General features: G+C 42.3%; 1 protein-coding gene across 1 annotated transcript in view; it reads right to left on the minus strand.

Annotated features, from left to right (window-relative positions):
* Positions 1-13769, minus strand: part of PTPRR (protein tyrosine phosphatase receptor type R) — a 204042-nt gene that overhangs the window by 34383 nt on the left and 155890 nt on the right. The window contains exons 7-8 of the mRNA XM_034771448.1: positions 4039-4225; positions 282-366 (exon numbers count right to left, since the gene is read on the minus strand). Coding sequence (XP_034627339.1) covers positions 282-366; positions 4039-4225 — 272 coding nt within the window. The remainder of the gene's footprint in view (positions 1-281; positions 367-4038; positions 4226-13769) is intronic.

Consider the following 13769-nt stretch of genomic DNA (forward strand, 5'->3'; position numbering starts at 1 on the left):
TACACTGCAAACATTTGTAATAAAATAATAATATAAAGTGAGCACTGTACACTTTGTATTCTATGCTGTGATGATGATTTTTTTTAAATTGTGATTAATTTTTTTGAGTTAATCACGTGAGTTAACTGCGATGAATCAACAGCCCTAATTTAAATATGTACAAAATGTCCACCATAAAAAAAAAAAAAAGACCACCAGGCTTCTTACAAATCTACAAACAAGTTATATTAATAAAATGGGACTAAATTTAATACTAAAAAGCATTGTTTAAATTCACTTACTTGGCAAAATTGTTTTATAACGGTTTTTAGTTCCATGACTTGGGATGGCAATTTCTTTGGGATCCACAAAATTCATTGGTATTTCCTATAGAAATAAATTAGATCAGATTGGTGTTTCTAAAGAAGTCATGCAGGAAATTATCACTAGAAGGCCATCTGCTGCTTCACAACTATCTGTTGACATCAAAGTATTAACAAAATAACTGGTTCCCACCTCCAGCCTGTCAACACCCTTCCTTTAATAAACACAAGAGCTGCACATTGAAGGTTTGACTTCCGAGGAACAGTTCTGATGAATTATTAAAAGCAAAGGTTTTTATGAGGTTATAAAATAGGTTAAAGTACATAACAGTCTAAGAAGAAGGGGGTTGAAAATTTGCTACAGTGGAAAAGAGCAAGGATTTACAAACTGTAGCTAAAAACTACATTGTGTGAGAAAGATTCCTACATAGTAATGCTTAACATTCACATAAAACTTTTGATGTGTAGATTGCAAATCCCTTAACAAGGGTGGGGGTAAGTACCTTATCCCCATTTTACAGACATGGAAGCTAAGGCATAGAATTAAGTGACTTACCCAATGACACGCAGTGAATCAGGGTCACTGTCAAAAACTGAACCCAAATCCCCTGCCTCCAAATCTGGTACCCTAACCAGTGAACATGCAGCCTCCTTTAAACCCTCCTTCTGGAGGCTGGAATTTGACCTTCAGAAAATTCAAATTATTTCAATGTGAAACCATTAGCATTACTAGAGGGTCTCACACTTCCTTGCTTATCTAGGCTGAGCTGTACAACCAATGAAAGAGAGCAGACTATTAAACTGCTGCCTGTGAGGTGTATAGGCAGCAGCAGAGAGATCCCTCAGCTTGCTGTGCCAAACGGGCACTCCGTAGGACAGATTTTCCTCATGCTTCCAGTGCTGCAAATCAGGCTTTTCTGATTTTCACCACCATCAGTAGGGCTCAGCCCACTGATGCCCAGAACAGCCTCTGAAATTCTGGACTCGGACAGTGCCCCATGCCACAACCCTTCAGGCCAAAGCTTATGTGATTGCTAAGAAGGTGGCAGAATTCAGTTGCAAGCAGGGTAGTGGGAGGGGTAGGAACACAGTCTCTGTCCCTGAACCCGAGTGCCCTGCCCCTCCTAGAGCACTCCTAGAGCACTTTGAGGCTCTCAAAGTGCTTCCCATGCCTGAGAGAATTCACTCTCCCTCCCTGCTGAGCCAGCAGGAGCAAAGGAAGATAAGATTCATTACAGTCAGTTCTTGCTGCCATGATTCCCTCCTGCTCCCCACTCTGTTCCTGACCTCCCCACCAGCCACGCTTGCAACCTTCATGTTAACTTTTACTCCCCCACACACAGACTGCCACTGAATCCTTTCTGATCTCCATCCTTGCCTCTTCCCCACCTCCAGAACTAAACCTTGCTCCCTGCCTTGGTCATCTCTCTCCTTGGCTCCTGCAGCCTCCTCCTCTCTGATGTTGCTGCCTCTCCCCTTGTTCCCTCTCAGCCCAGACAAAGTGCAACCTCTAAAATCACATCCCTCCCCTGCCGCTCTGCTCATGTCACTCACTTCAAATCCCTGCACCACCCTCCCTGTGCCTCCTGCATCAAGGGCAGACTTCTCTTCACTTGCAAGTCCTACCCAGCTTCACTCTCGCCTTCTTCTCCTTTTGCTCTCCCATGCTCAGCCCCTGGTGTACTCTGGACCTGAATTGTTCCAACAGAGTCTGGACTGGATTGTGAGCTCCTTGGGACAAGGGACTGTTTTCTTTTATGTCATCTATAGCTTCTCTGGTGCAGTTCTGCACTGTTGGTACAAACATCTCTGGCACTTTGAAACTGAAAAAACACTTTATTGCTTATGCAGGTCAACTTGTACAGTCAATGAGAGACAGCAGTGTATTTAGAAGCTGCCTGTGATATGTGTAGGCAGGAGAGGGCGCCAGAGAGATTCCTCAGCCTACAGCCCCAAATAGGCTCTGTGGACCTTAGTTAGTGGAAATCAAATCAAGGTTTTCCAGTTTTCAACAAAACCAACAGGATTCTGCCCATTGAGGCCTAGAACATTCCCTGAAATTTTGGAATTGGTCAGAAGCAGCATTCAGAAGTTATCGCATTATAGACAGACACAGAAATGCCATCAAGTTGAACATAGAGCCTTGCTTTTCTGGTCCAGTTAATCACTTGAGATCTATAAACACTTACTACTGGTTGTGGGGTTTGCTCAGTGGGACTACTCCCAGGGGTAAGTGTTTGTATGGGCCAAGACCATAAAGAGCTCTCTAAATTTACACGGTGCTCTACAACATAGACATGGCACTTAATCTTTATGCTTATCTATAAAAGGCAAGAGAAGACAAAGGACTAAGAGCGTAAGTAAGAGATTATGTGGGGATAACAAACCTGCTAACCCGTGCAACCCAAAATGCAACAAATTTCAAATGAGCATTAATTTGCACAAATGTGCATACATTTGCATACTGTTGTGTTTCTTGCATTTGCTACCAGAAAATAAATCAGTGAAAAATTCTTTAGCTGCTCTTGTTTGTATTGAATTCTGAATGCGACCATTTCACTCATTCACATTCACTCTGCTCTCACTCATATTCAAATTCATTTAGTCTGCACACTTCATACAATGTCACCTGCACTCCACCAGTGCTCATCCACACATTCAATCACATGCTTCTACCCTGACCTCATCCACATGCATCCATACTCTGCACCCACACCATCCCCTACCACAAGCATACTTTACATATACAATTTATTCACTCTGCATTCATTCATTTCCTCCCCCTGGCACAACAACAGTGAAAGCAGGTGCAGAACAGGAATTCCTCCACCCACCTAGATAAAGGTAGCTCAAACCTAGGACCTGCCTTATACAGTGTTTTCCTGGGTGAGTCTCTGACCATATTTGAGGCTTCTTCACTACAACAAAGCTCTCTCCATTTGGCGTGGGGTCATTGTCCTTGGCCCTGTGTGATGGCCCTGCAATAGCTGAGTTAAGCCAAGTAGGCCAAGCAGCCAAATTAAGGTGCAAACAGGGGAGATTTAGCTGTGTGATGTGAGTTAATTAGGAGGAAGCTCACCTGTGAGGGAAAAGGCAGGGCTTCTATAAAGCCAGGAGGCTGGCAATAGTGCAGGGAGAAAGCCTGCAGTCCCTCTCTCTGAGGGACGGGAGAAGAAACATGGTAGGACGGAGTCCAGGAGTGAGAACATTAAGGTTGGTGTAAATGCAGACCTTGACTGTTCACTTCAGGGTCCTGGACTGGAAACCAGAGTAGAGGGTCGGCCTGGGTTCCCCTACCAACCATGGCAGATATTTAAAATTCTTTCTATTTAAACAATCTGGCACACTGTTGGTAAAACAAACAAGGGATTTTTTTTGAAGCAGATGACTTGCCTCATAAACAGTGTCTCTTTAAAGATGAAATATAAAGATTTTACTGATCTGAGATAATTTATAATGAAAACTATTTTGGGTCCAAGATAACATCATCTGTTTTATTGAGTTATGTATGGAGAATTCAAAAGAGAGAAAAGCCCAAGAAACCACATGCCCTAGCATGTTTAATAAAATTGAGATTGTTCATATTCGTTTGTTATACCTCAAACATACTAAAGAGAGTTGTATACATCTTCTCATTCCCATTTGCCCTGGTAGTGTACACATTTATTAGACTAGCACTATTGCCTTGCAAGGTTTGTTTAGTTTTGCTTTTTTACCCAATGAAGAATGGGCTCACCATGAACTCTGTTTGAAGCAAATGAGAGCATGCGACTGTATCTCGCAGCTGCTGTCTTGTCAGGACCCGACTAGCTGACTGTAGATATTCCATTGCTACTTTTTCTCGTGGGGTAGGCACAGCGACAAAAGGTTCGACATTTCCCAAACTGCTCATGTCCAAAGTCAGGGAGACATTGGATCCTCGCCTATAGTGAAAAATAACAATACATTTATATTAGCTCCCTATGTAATAGTTATAAAATTGTATAACTCTATGCTCCTGAGCCTGAATTACTTACACACTTTAAACTTCCACTGTAACCATTGTGAGTTTTAGGTATGCACAGAATGCAAAATCGGTTTCAGTGGGAGTTTTGGGTGGGCCAAGAAACCATAGCATGGCAGATAGTTCTGGCCCTGATCTTTCAATCACTCATACATGTGAGTGATCCCACTGAATGGAACTACTCACATTTTGTAAATCATACGCATACGTATTTACAGGATCAGGGCCTCTGTTTGTAGTACATTTGACTGGAAGGATATAAAAAGAGAACAGCATTAAGTAACCATTTCTACATGGTGGGCACACCAAACTGCAAAAGCCAGATTCTTAATAGTAAATGAATCATTTAGGCACTGAGGAAGAGAAGTAGGTTTGAGGGGAAAGAGAAAAGTTAGAATATTCCTTATAAGGGATGGGGGGCAGAAGCTAAATCTTATTTACTAAAGTTCACAGATTTTGAAAAATAATATGACACTTTTATGCCTGGTCATGACTAGGCCCAAAACAAAACCTTGTGTTTGAAGACATGTGAAATTTGAGAACTTTCTGAATTCCAAAGTTCTGAACTTTGTGGCTTAGGCCCAACTCTAATCACAATTTGTGAAAATAAGGGAAAACAAGTGACAATTTAGCAAAAACAGATAATTTTTAACCTATTCTGAAGAAACTAGCTGTATTCAATGTTACATTCTATATCTGTAGAGGAGAACTTTACTGTGTAATGAATTGAATATTGGGGACTTAACTGCTGTTGATATCAATGTAAAATTCCTCTGGCATATTCTCTTTTGACATATTAATATTATAATTTGCTGACTTGACTTGCATAATCAGCTGAACGTGCAAGATTTTATGCAGTAAAGATAAACTGTGCATTTAAGGCCTGTTCAAAATCCACTGAAGTCAATGGAAATCTTTCCACTGCGGTCAATGGGCTTTGGATCAGGCCTATAATAAAAAGTGGTGTTAAACAGAATACTCTGTTTAGCAAAAATATTATATATAAAAGGTCTCAAATTAAAATGCAATGTTAATAATGTAAATTACGCAGAAACTCCCCACAAAGTAGAGCCATCATTCAAAGCAAAAAGCAACAAGAAAATTCCCTATCTGTCCACTTATTCAATATCTCAAAAATGTGAATTCAGTGCATGTGAAATGTGTGAAGTGATACCTCTAGAGAATAAAATAAATCAGGTACAGTGTGGGCAGTGGTGGTGAAAACTACAAAACCTCATTTTGCCTATTGACAATGTGCCTCAACTCTGATATGAAGGGGATGTTTAATCTCAATTCCCATTCAATTGATGGCTTCTCTTCTAAAATTATCAACAAGGATGCCAGTTAGTGCCAATTGTGATGGTGTTTTGGTATAATGTAGAAACTTGCCCACTTAGAACTGGTCTGAAACCATCAACTCACTTTAGACTGGCCTCCGACAACAAAGGTTAACTACTGACATCTGAGCTGATGACCTATAAATGAAATCCTCTGAATCCATCCTCTCAACACTTTTTCACCATATAAGGTATTTAGGGATTCTTTGAATGCTGTCATGTAACCTTTAGTGTTTTTAACAAGTTAGTATGACATTAAGTAAGTTTGATGGCGAGCTGTAAAAAAGCAGGGACCTCTGAAAGAAAAGTGTGTGGGGGGAAAACTATGAAACCACCTAAATTATTCTAAATCATATTCTAGAATATAAACTACTCTGTATGCTCCATTAAATCCTCATGAATCTGAAATGCTAAAAGCAACCAGTCAGTGATATCAGTAAGAGTGGATGTTCCAGATAAGGAAAAAAATAATGGTTACCTAAATGATGTAAAAGTAACCCCATTTACAGTTCTTGGAAATCAAATAAAGAGTAGACTGCCCGTAACTTTAACAATCTCCTCCGATGTGAAAGATGTCTTTAATGTATAGCACAGAGGAAGTGGGAGATTATAATATTAACAGCAGACAAAAACACAATGTAAGTGTAGTAGATGTGCAGATAATAAGAATACAGTTCCAAATCAGAGGACGCACAAACCATAATAAATGAGGTAAAACAGAGGCAAAGAAATGATTAGCAGACTTAGAGAGGATTGTGCATAGACACCAAAAATGTGTCACTTGAAGGACATCAAACTCATCAATGTTCTGTTTTCTGCTTCAAAGGAAAGCTTAATTCCATAACAGATTTGATTTTGAAAAATATGAAGAAAGCAGTGTCACACTTCAGGGCAACTGCCCTGTATTCCCCCACTATGGTCCAGCAAGGGCACCCACTCTAGGCTCCCAGCTGCTCAGCCATTACCTTTCTTGGGTAGAGAGACCCAAATAGCTAAGCTATTTCCAGGCTAAACAGCTTCCTGCCTACACTGTGAATTCTCCAACTAAGTCAGACTGCCTAAGCAGGCCTGATTTTTTTTTTTCTCCTCAGAGATGATAAACAGTATAATTGCCACAGTTATACGTTACCACCAGCTCATTCTAGCAAGCACATTTATTCGTAAGGCAAAAGGATTATAGAGAAAACATATAAAACAACAAAAGAACCTACATACATGCTAATAAGCTTACCAGAAGTCACCCCGTGACTCCAATGAGGGCTCTAGCTGCTTAACTGTCCTTTAAACCCTACCCAGGGGTTTTCCTGGGGTTACCAGTTTATCACTCCTTTAACTCAGAACAAGAATACAGACGGGTTCAAGTCCTTCCAACCCTTCTCAGAAAGGGCCCCCTGTGGGCAGAAGGTTCTGTTCATTTGCTGGATCAGAAAGAAGGCCCTTAGTCAGCTTTAAATCAGGCTATTTAACCAAAAGTCCTTGTCTGCCGGTCTGGGGAGAATCCAATTTGAACCATTATATGCGAGCTTCTATACAGGTGGCGGTGGTTGTTCTTTGGGGGTGTTACAACCTGAGTGAATCTGCCTAGCCACACCCCATTGTTCTTAGTTCTTGGAGGGCTGTGGTGCAGAGACAACATGTGCTTGCCAATGGGGGGGAGAAGGGGGACAGAGTGAGGGCAGCCTGCTTTAGTAGTGTTACTGAGCATGCTCAGTCTGTGTGAGTGTAACCCACACACCTCAGGGGTGTGGTGTTCTGACCCATCTAGTGGCACCGAGACCACTTAGAGAGATATATAAAATGAGTCTGCTCTACAGCCCTAGCTAACAGTCAGTTGGCTTTTAGCTCATGCGGTAGAGGCTCATGCACTAAGGTCCAGAGATCCCAGGTTCGATCCCACCCACCGACAACCAGGGCCTGTCGGTGTTACATGAGCATTCTCAGTACAAGCCAAGCAGTAAATCGGGGAGCATGTGACCCCGCATGCCCCCGCCCTCACGGATCGCTTCTGCTGTGGTCCCCTTTCCCCACAGAATTACATACAGTCCCTGGCCCACAATGATACATAAACTTCATGCAATGAGGTTTGTCCAGAATACTGCAGGAAATTGCAGTATCTGTCACAAACAGGTTTTTGAGCCCAGACTAATGCTTTCTATTATACTATCTAAACAACATCTAACTTAAGAAATGTCATTTTCATAACTTCAAACCATTCTATCACTTGTTACCTCTTTCTTTTACTTTAGGAATGTCGAGTCACATGAATTCATACACGGATGTTTTGTAATGACCAAATATGCATTTGTAGGAGTAACTAACAGCTTTCACATTTGCTACAGTTAGAATGAGAAACAATCACCAGTGAATTCAACATAGTGAAGACTAAAAAATAAGATAAGCTGGCCAACTATCTAGAGAATCGTGTTACCAGGTGCCCTGCCTGACTTTAACATATTTCTAAATTCCACAAAGCACTGTTCAGTATTCAGTTATAAAAAGATAGAGAGAAAGAATATAATATTCAGGCTTATTCCTTTCTCCACATATACTGCCCTCTCTCATCACATACTTCCTGAACATAGAGTTCTTTAAGTTCCTAGACATTGCCCTATATATAAGCGTACTATTACACCCCATATCGGGAAGCTCTTGTAAAGCCACTCTGCCATATCAGTGAACCACTCCACTCACTTACCTTTCTATAATATCTAGTGTCAGTTCTTTCCACCCACTGGCCTCACCCCTCTCTCCATTCATCAATAGCTCCACCCATTCCCCTTTCCCTCTAGGATTATAAATAGTTTTATACATTTCTTATCAGTTCTTAATAGGCATGTTTCCCTTGTCTGCTGGAACTTCCACTGGGATGGTGACTCCACATTGCTCACAGTGTGGGACTGTATCAATAAGACCTCTTAATAAGCAATGTATTATGACAGATTTATAGCCATAAGCCACATACTACCATACAAATACATAAGTAAGCAGTATGCATGATGGCAGTTGCTACAAATTTTGGGGCAGTGGATTCCTCTTTAACTAGAAGATTTTTAGTTGATTTTATTAATGTTTATCTATTTTTTTAACTATCTATCTAGTAATATTCTCCCAAATGGCAGCACTTTTCTTGGTAAAAGAGGTTGCTGTCCTGTTTCCTGGACTCATCTCCCTGGAATCAGGTCTATCAGTGCTGATCACTTTCTTTTTTGGATCTAACCAATCTTTCCAAATCCACTAAACAAACTTTGTTTTTTTTTCTTTTCTCCACTCAGGCAAAACTCTGCTTTGATGCGCTATCTCCTCCTCTCTTATGTTCTTGCCAATGGATCCTTTCAATAATGCTAATCATTTATTTATTTTAGCATACTATTTATCCAATGTTGATTTACGTGACTAGAAATGACCTGGCTGTCATTTAAATTTATTTCTCATTTATCAAACAAAGAAAACCTTTGCTGGAATCAATGATGCACAAGATAAGACTTACTGTACACAAGTTTATTTCAATTACATTGATGGGTGGCTTATAGCAAGAATTTGCTATCCAGGTCCCACAGATGGTGCAGTGAGTCAGAGACAGTAGCAGGTGGCAGAGGCAAAACAGAGCTCAGCTGATTGTAGCCATCTGGCTGCCTTTTGGGATGGGGTAGGCCAGGGGTTCTCAACCTTTTTCTTTCAGAGCCCCCCCCCAACATGCTATAAAAACTCCACGGCCCACCTGTACCACAATAACTGGTTTTCTGCATATATAAGCCAGAGCCAGTGTTAGGGCATAGCAAGCAGGGCAATTGCCTGGGGCCCCATGCCACAGGGGCCCCATGAACTACATTGCTCAGGCTTCAGCTTCAGCCCCGTGTGGCGGGGCTCAGGGACCTGAGCTTCAGCCCTATGCAGTGGGGCTTCAGCTTTCTGCCCTGGGCCCCAGCGAATCTAATGCTGGCCCTGCTTGGAGCCTGCTAGGGGGCCCCAAACCCCTGGTTGAGAACTACTGGGCTAGGCTGCTTCACTCGGAAGGATGATCAGCGCCTCAGGAATGGGAGGAAGATAAAAGTCTATCTGGGAACTGACATTTCCAGGACTCAGAAGAAAAGGATGGAGCTTGCTAGGATAGTGAAGTCGAATGGATGGCACACAATGTGTGCTTGTACCAGCCACTGCCAAGAAACCCATTGCCAAACTTTTGCAGAACCTAATACTGTTGGAAAGTAAACAGCTGTGCACTAGAGAGTCAGTGGGAGAAGCTTGTAGGAGATAGGAGTGGCTAACAACTCCTTCATGTGGGCAGTTACAGGTATATGTAGCAGTTTCTTGCAGCTTGCCCAATGCTCCCTAGATAAACTAGAGTCCCCATCAACAGAACACTATAGCTCAGATATAGAGAAATACAAATGCAGTGTAGAAGTGCAATGACAGGTAGGCACTTTACTCAGCAGCTGTTATTCAGCAGGGAGACACAAAAATCAACCATCTCGGAGGCAGTGGCCGCCCCCGCTCCTCAGAGCAGACACAAGGAGTAGGAGGAATACAGATAAATTACTAGCTAAAACTACAGCAACATTTGATCTAATTAAAACTATATAACTGAGCGCACAGTTGACAATCTAAAGGGACATTGCACACAAAATAGTGTACTGCTAGGCATAGATCAATGGTTCTCAACCACAGATACTCATACCCCTGAGAGTATGCAGAGCTCTTGAAGGGGGTTTGTCAACTCACCGATCATTGTTTCTCAACCTGGAGTCACAACACCCCTGGGAGAGGCTTGGGGGGTCACAAGTGCAGGGCTGGTGTTAGGGAGTGGCAAGCAAGTCAGCTGCCCGAGGCCCCACACCAGAGGGGGCCCTGTGAAGCTAACTTACATGCCTCAGTCCTGGGCGGTGGGGCTTGAGTTTGAGCCCTGGGAGGTGGGGCATGGGCTTCAGTCTCCTGAAAGGGATACAGTAGTCTGGAAAGGTTGAGAACCACTGGCACTACCCTCCCACCTGTGACTATTCCCAAAACTGCCACAGTCTGGACCATCTGTAAATGAGATCACATGCATTCAGCCATTTGCACAGGACTACAATTTGCAGTGCTCCAATATACCTTGTGATGGGTGGTTCTAAACAGGAAAGTGCGCAGCTACAATCAGATACAATGCTGTCAGTGTTCATTGCCCACAAGCCCTGGGAGGTGCAGTTTGCTGTGAGGCTAAGTGTGAAACCTCTTTTATTCATTTTGTACCAGGGACGCTTTTTGCTAGGGCCTGTGAATAAGCATTTTAATGTTATTCCTCCAGCTCAGAGGCACAGCGACTGCTGTGTAAAAAATGAGGTGGAAGGGAGAGAGAGGGGAAATGCCTTCCAGCACCACTTTTTTCTTGCAAGTAGAGGGCATGGAGAGGGCTGAATAACTAGTCTGTGAATGTGCAGTGACCTTGGCTCCACTCAGTCAAGCTATTCTATTTATTTAGATTAATAAAGAGTGTAATAAAAGAGCGCCCTTCCAACGCAATGGGTGCCACTGATAATATTAAAAAGCTACACTAAACTAAACAGATCTGTCAGTATCCCAGATCAACTCAAAGACACAGCAACATCAAAAAGACTGAAATTAACTGACCCCACACGTATTCCTGTGTTCCATACTGAGGCCTAGCCAACATCCAATTCCTCACCGGCCAGGGAGAAAAGGTGGGCCTTGCAGCATGCCCTGTAAGTTGACAAACCCAGGCTGCTATAGACCTGTGGAGGAAGTGAGTTCAAAACACCCTAGCAGGCTCCTCCCTGCTTATAACAAAGGGGCTTTAGCAAGGCAACAGTGATGGATAGCATGGGGAGAGAAAGACTCTCTTAGATGGGTGGGTTCCAGGCTATTTCGGCCTTTATAGACCAAAACCAACCTCTTAAATCAATCTGGAAATCAATAGTACAAGGAGAGATGTGCAATGAGCCTGCTTAACCTTATCTGCACTCTTCTTGGCTGAGAAAATATGTACCAAATAGGGCCCAATCATAACCCTTTGAAAGGCCGTACTGATTTCTGCTGGTAAAAAAAAGAGAAAGAACATATTCATATTGTTTTGTAACAAAGTGCAGCTAAAATGTTAATATTTTCCTTGGCTTTTACATTGTTATATCTGGCCGTCCTGATGAAAGGGCTACTTCCTTTCTAACAAAAAGAAATATACCTGATCTAATTATAACTTTGAATTTATAGCTTTTTCCATTTCATGGGCTCTTTCAAGAATATTGGTGTTAAGAACCAAATTACTTACTATGAAGTGTAGAATTATTTTCTTAAGTCCTAACTTAACGTTCTGTAGTAGAGCAAAGACAGAAGTGGACAGTTGCTAATTTAGCCAAGAAAGCATTTTAAAAAGAGCACAGTAGAAAATGCACAATAAGGCAGACAATGGCCTTAGAGGACAATAATTCCATTAAAACAGTAATCTGAAACTACACTTTGAAGAAATGAGGGAGGAGATTTAATAAATGAGGTAAATATTACACTAATCTTAGAGACATTGATTAACTTGTCAACACAAATATCCAACATGTGGGCTTACTTGCTGCTGTAATCATCAGGTTAGACTGTGCTCTTTCTCTGAGTGGGTCTGCAAAAGTATAGGGATCAAGGAAGGTTCCTCATCTTGGACCCTCACGTGGGGAAGAGCAGAAGACCAGCCACTGAGCTCACCTGAATGCAGGAATTACACGAGGGTAGCAGTGCAAGGACATCAAGTAGAAAGGCTAGCATAAGAATGTCTATATAGAGCCTGATCCAAAGTGCACTGAAACTGCTGGGAGTGTTTCCACTGACTTCAATAGATTTTGGATCAAGACCATAGGAATTGCCATAATAGGTAAGCCCAGTGGCTTAGTCCAGGGACCTGTCTTTGGGTACATCTACACTACAGCGGGGAGTCGATTTAAGATACGCAAATTCAGCTACGTGAATAGCGTAGCTGAATTCGACGTATTACAGCCGACTTACCCCGTTGTGAGGACGGCGGCAAAATCGACTTCTGCCGCTTTTTGTCGGCGGCGCTTACTACCACCTCCGCTGGTGGAGTTAGAGCGCCGATTCGGGGATCGATTGTCGCGTCCCGATGGGACGCGATAAATCGATCCCCGAGAGGTCGATTTCTACCCGCCGATTCAGGCGGGTAGTATAGACCAGGCCTTGATGTGAATTATCATTACGTGAGGAATTGGTGGAATTTTAAACATTTGGTACATTAGCACGTTCACTGCAAAAGCTTGGGTCTAACTCTTTGGTTGGTAGCGAGTATGTGAAGTAAGTTGCACCAGGAAGTTACCCACGTATGGGTACTGTCTGGTGCCTACTATGGGGGTATAGGACATAGCCAGGGCCATATCTTTAGATGGTGTACTGATTGTAGAGCCACTGAGTCAATCCATGGAAGTATCTTTGAAAAGTTACATTTATAGAACAAATTTTAGCAGTAACTATGGTGGAAAAAATGAGTAATGCAACGTTTGCTTGAAAAGCCCCTAAAGGAGGCTCCACCTGTCCATCTCAATGGCCCCTCAGGTTAGCAAATCCTATAAATCATTAGCTAGGTCATTTCCAGGTCTACCTGTACCCTAAAATTAATCCACCGTTTGTGATTATGAAAATCCAGTTACCCAACAAGTTCTCCTGATTGTTTATTTAAACTTGGTAATTTCTTTAAATACACGCTCCAATGTTTATTCAGCACTCTTTAAAAATGCAACGCCCAGCGTCCCAGTCCTCAGCTTTTCATTCTCTTTAATGGTTTGGGAATCAACTGCGGCTGGTTGCTGCCCTCCAAAAGTCATTGCCCTGTGACCTTGGAATTTCAGACAAGGGAGGTGCTTCCTTTGTGATCTCAGTGCCCCATCCCTTTGCTGAGTTTCTCTGTTGCTGAGGGGTAGCTGTTGAACTGTGCAGGTGGAAGGAAGACATTAATTAGCTGGAAGAGCACTGATGTCTGTGACTGCAGAGGTGGGAGCTTGGTTTGAATTCTAAGAGAACATACGTAGCAGTGCAAACTCAACAGTGCTATTGTCTGTGGATCTTACTGTAGAGAAAGGAGAAAAAAGAACTTGCAATAGTCTTCCTACATTGAATTTTTATTTCTGTTAATTCATACTATTA

The sequence above is a fragment of the Trachemys scripta genome, chromosome 1 (genome assembly GCF_013100865.1).
Source record: "Trachemys scripta elegans isolate TJP31775 chromosome 1, CAS_Tse_1.0, whole genome shotgun sequence".
NCBI lineage: Eukaryota > Metazoa > Chordata > Testudines > Emydidae > Trachemys > Trachemys scripta.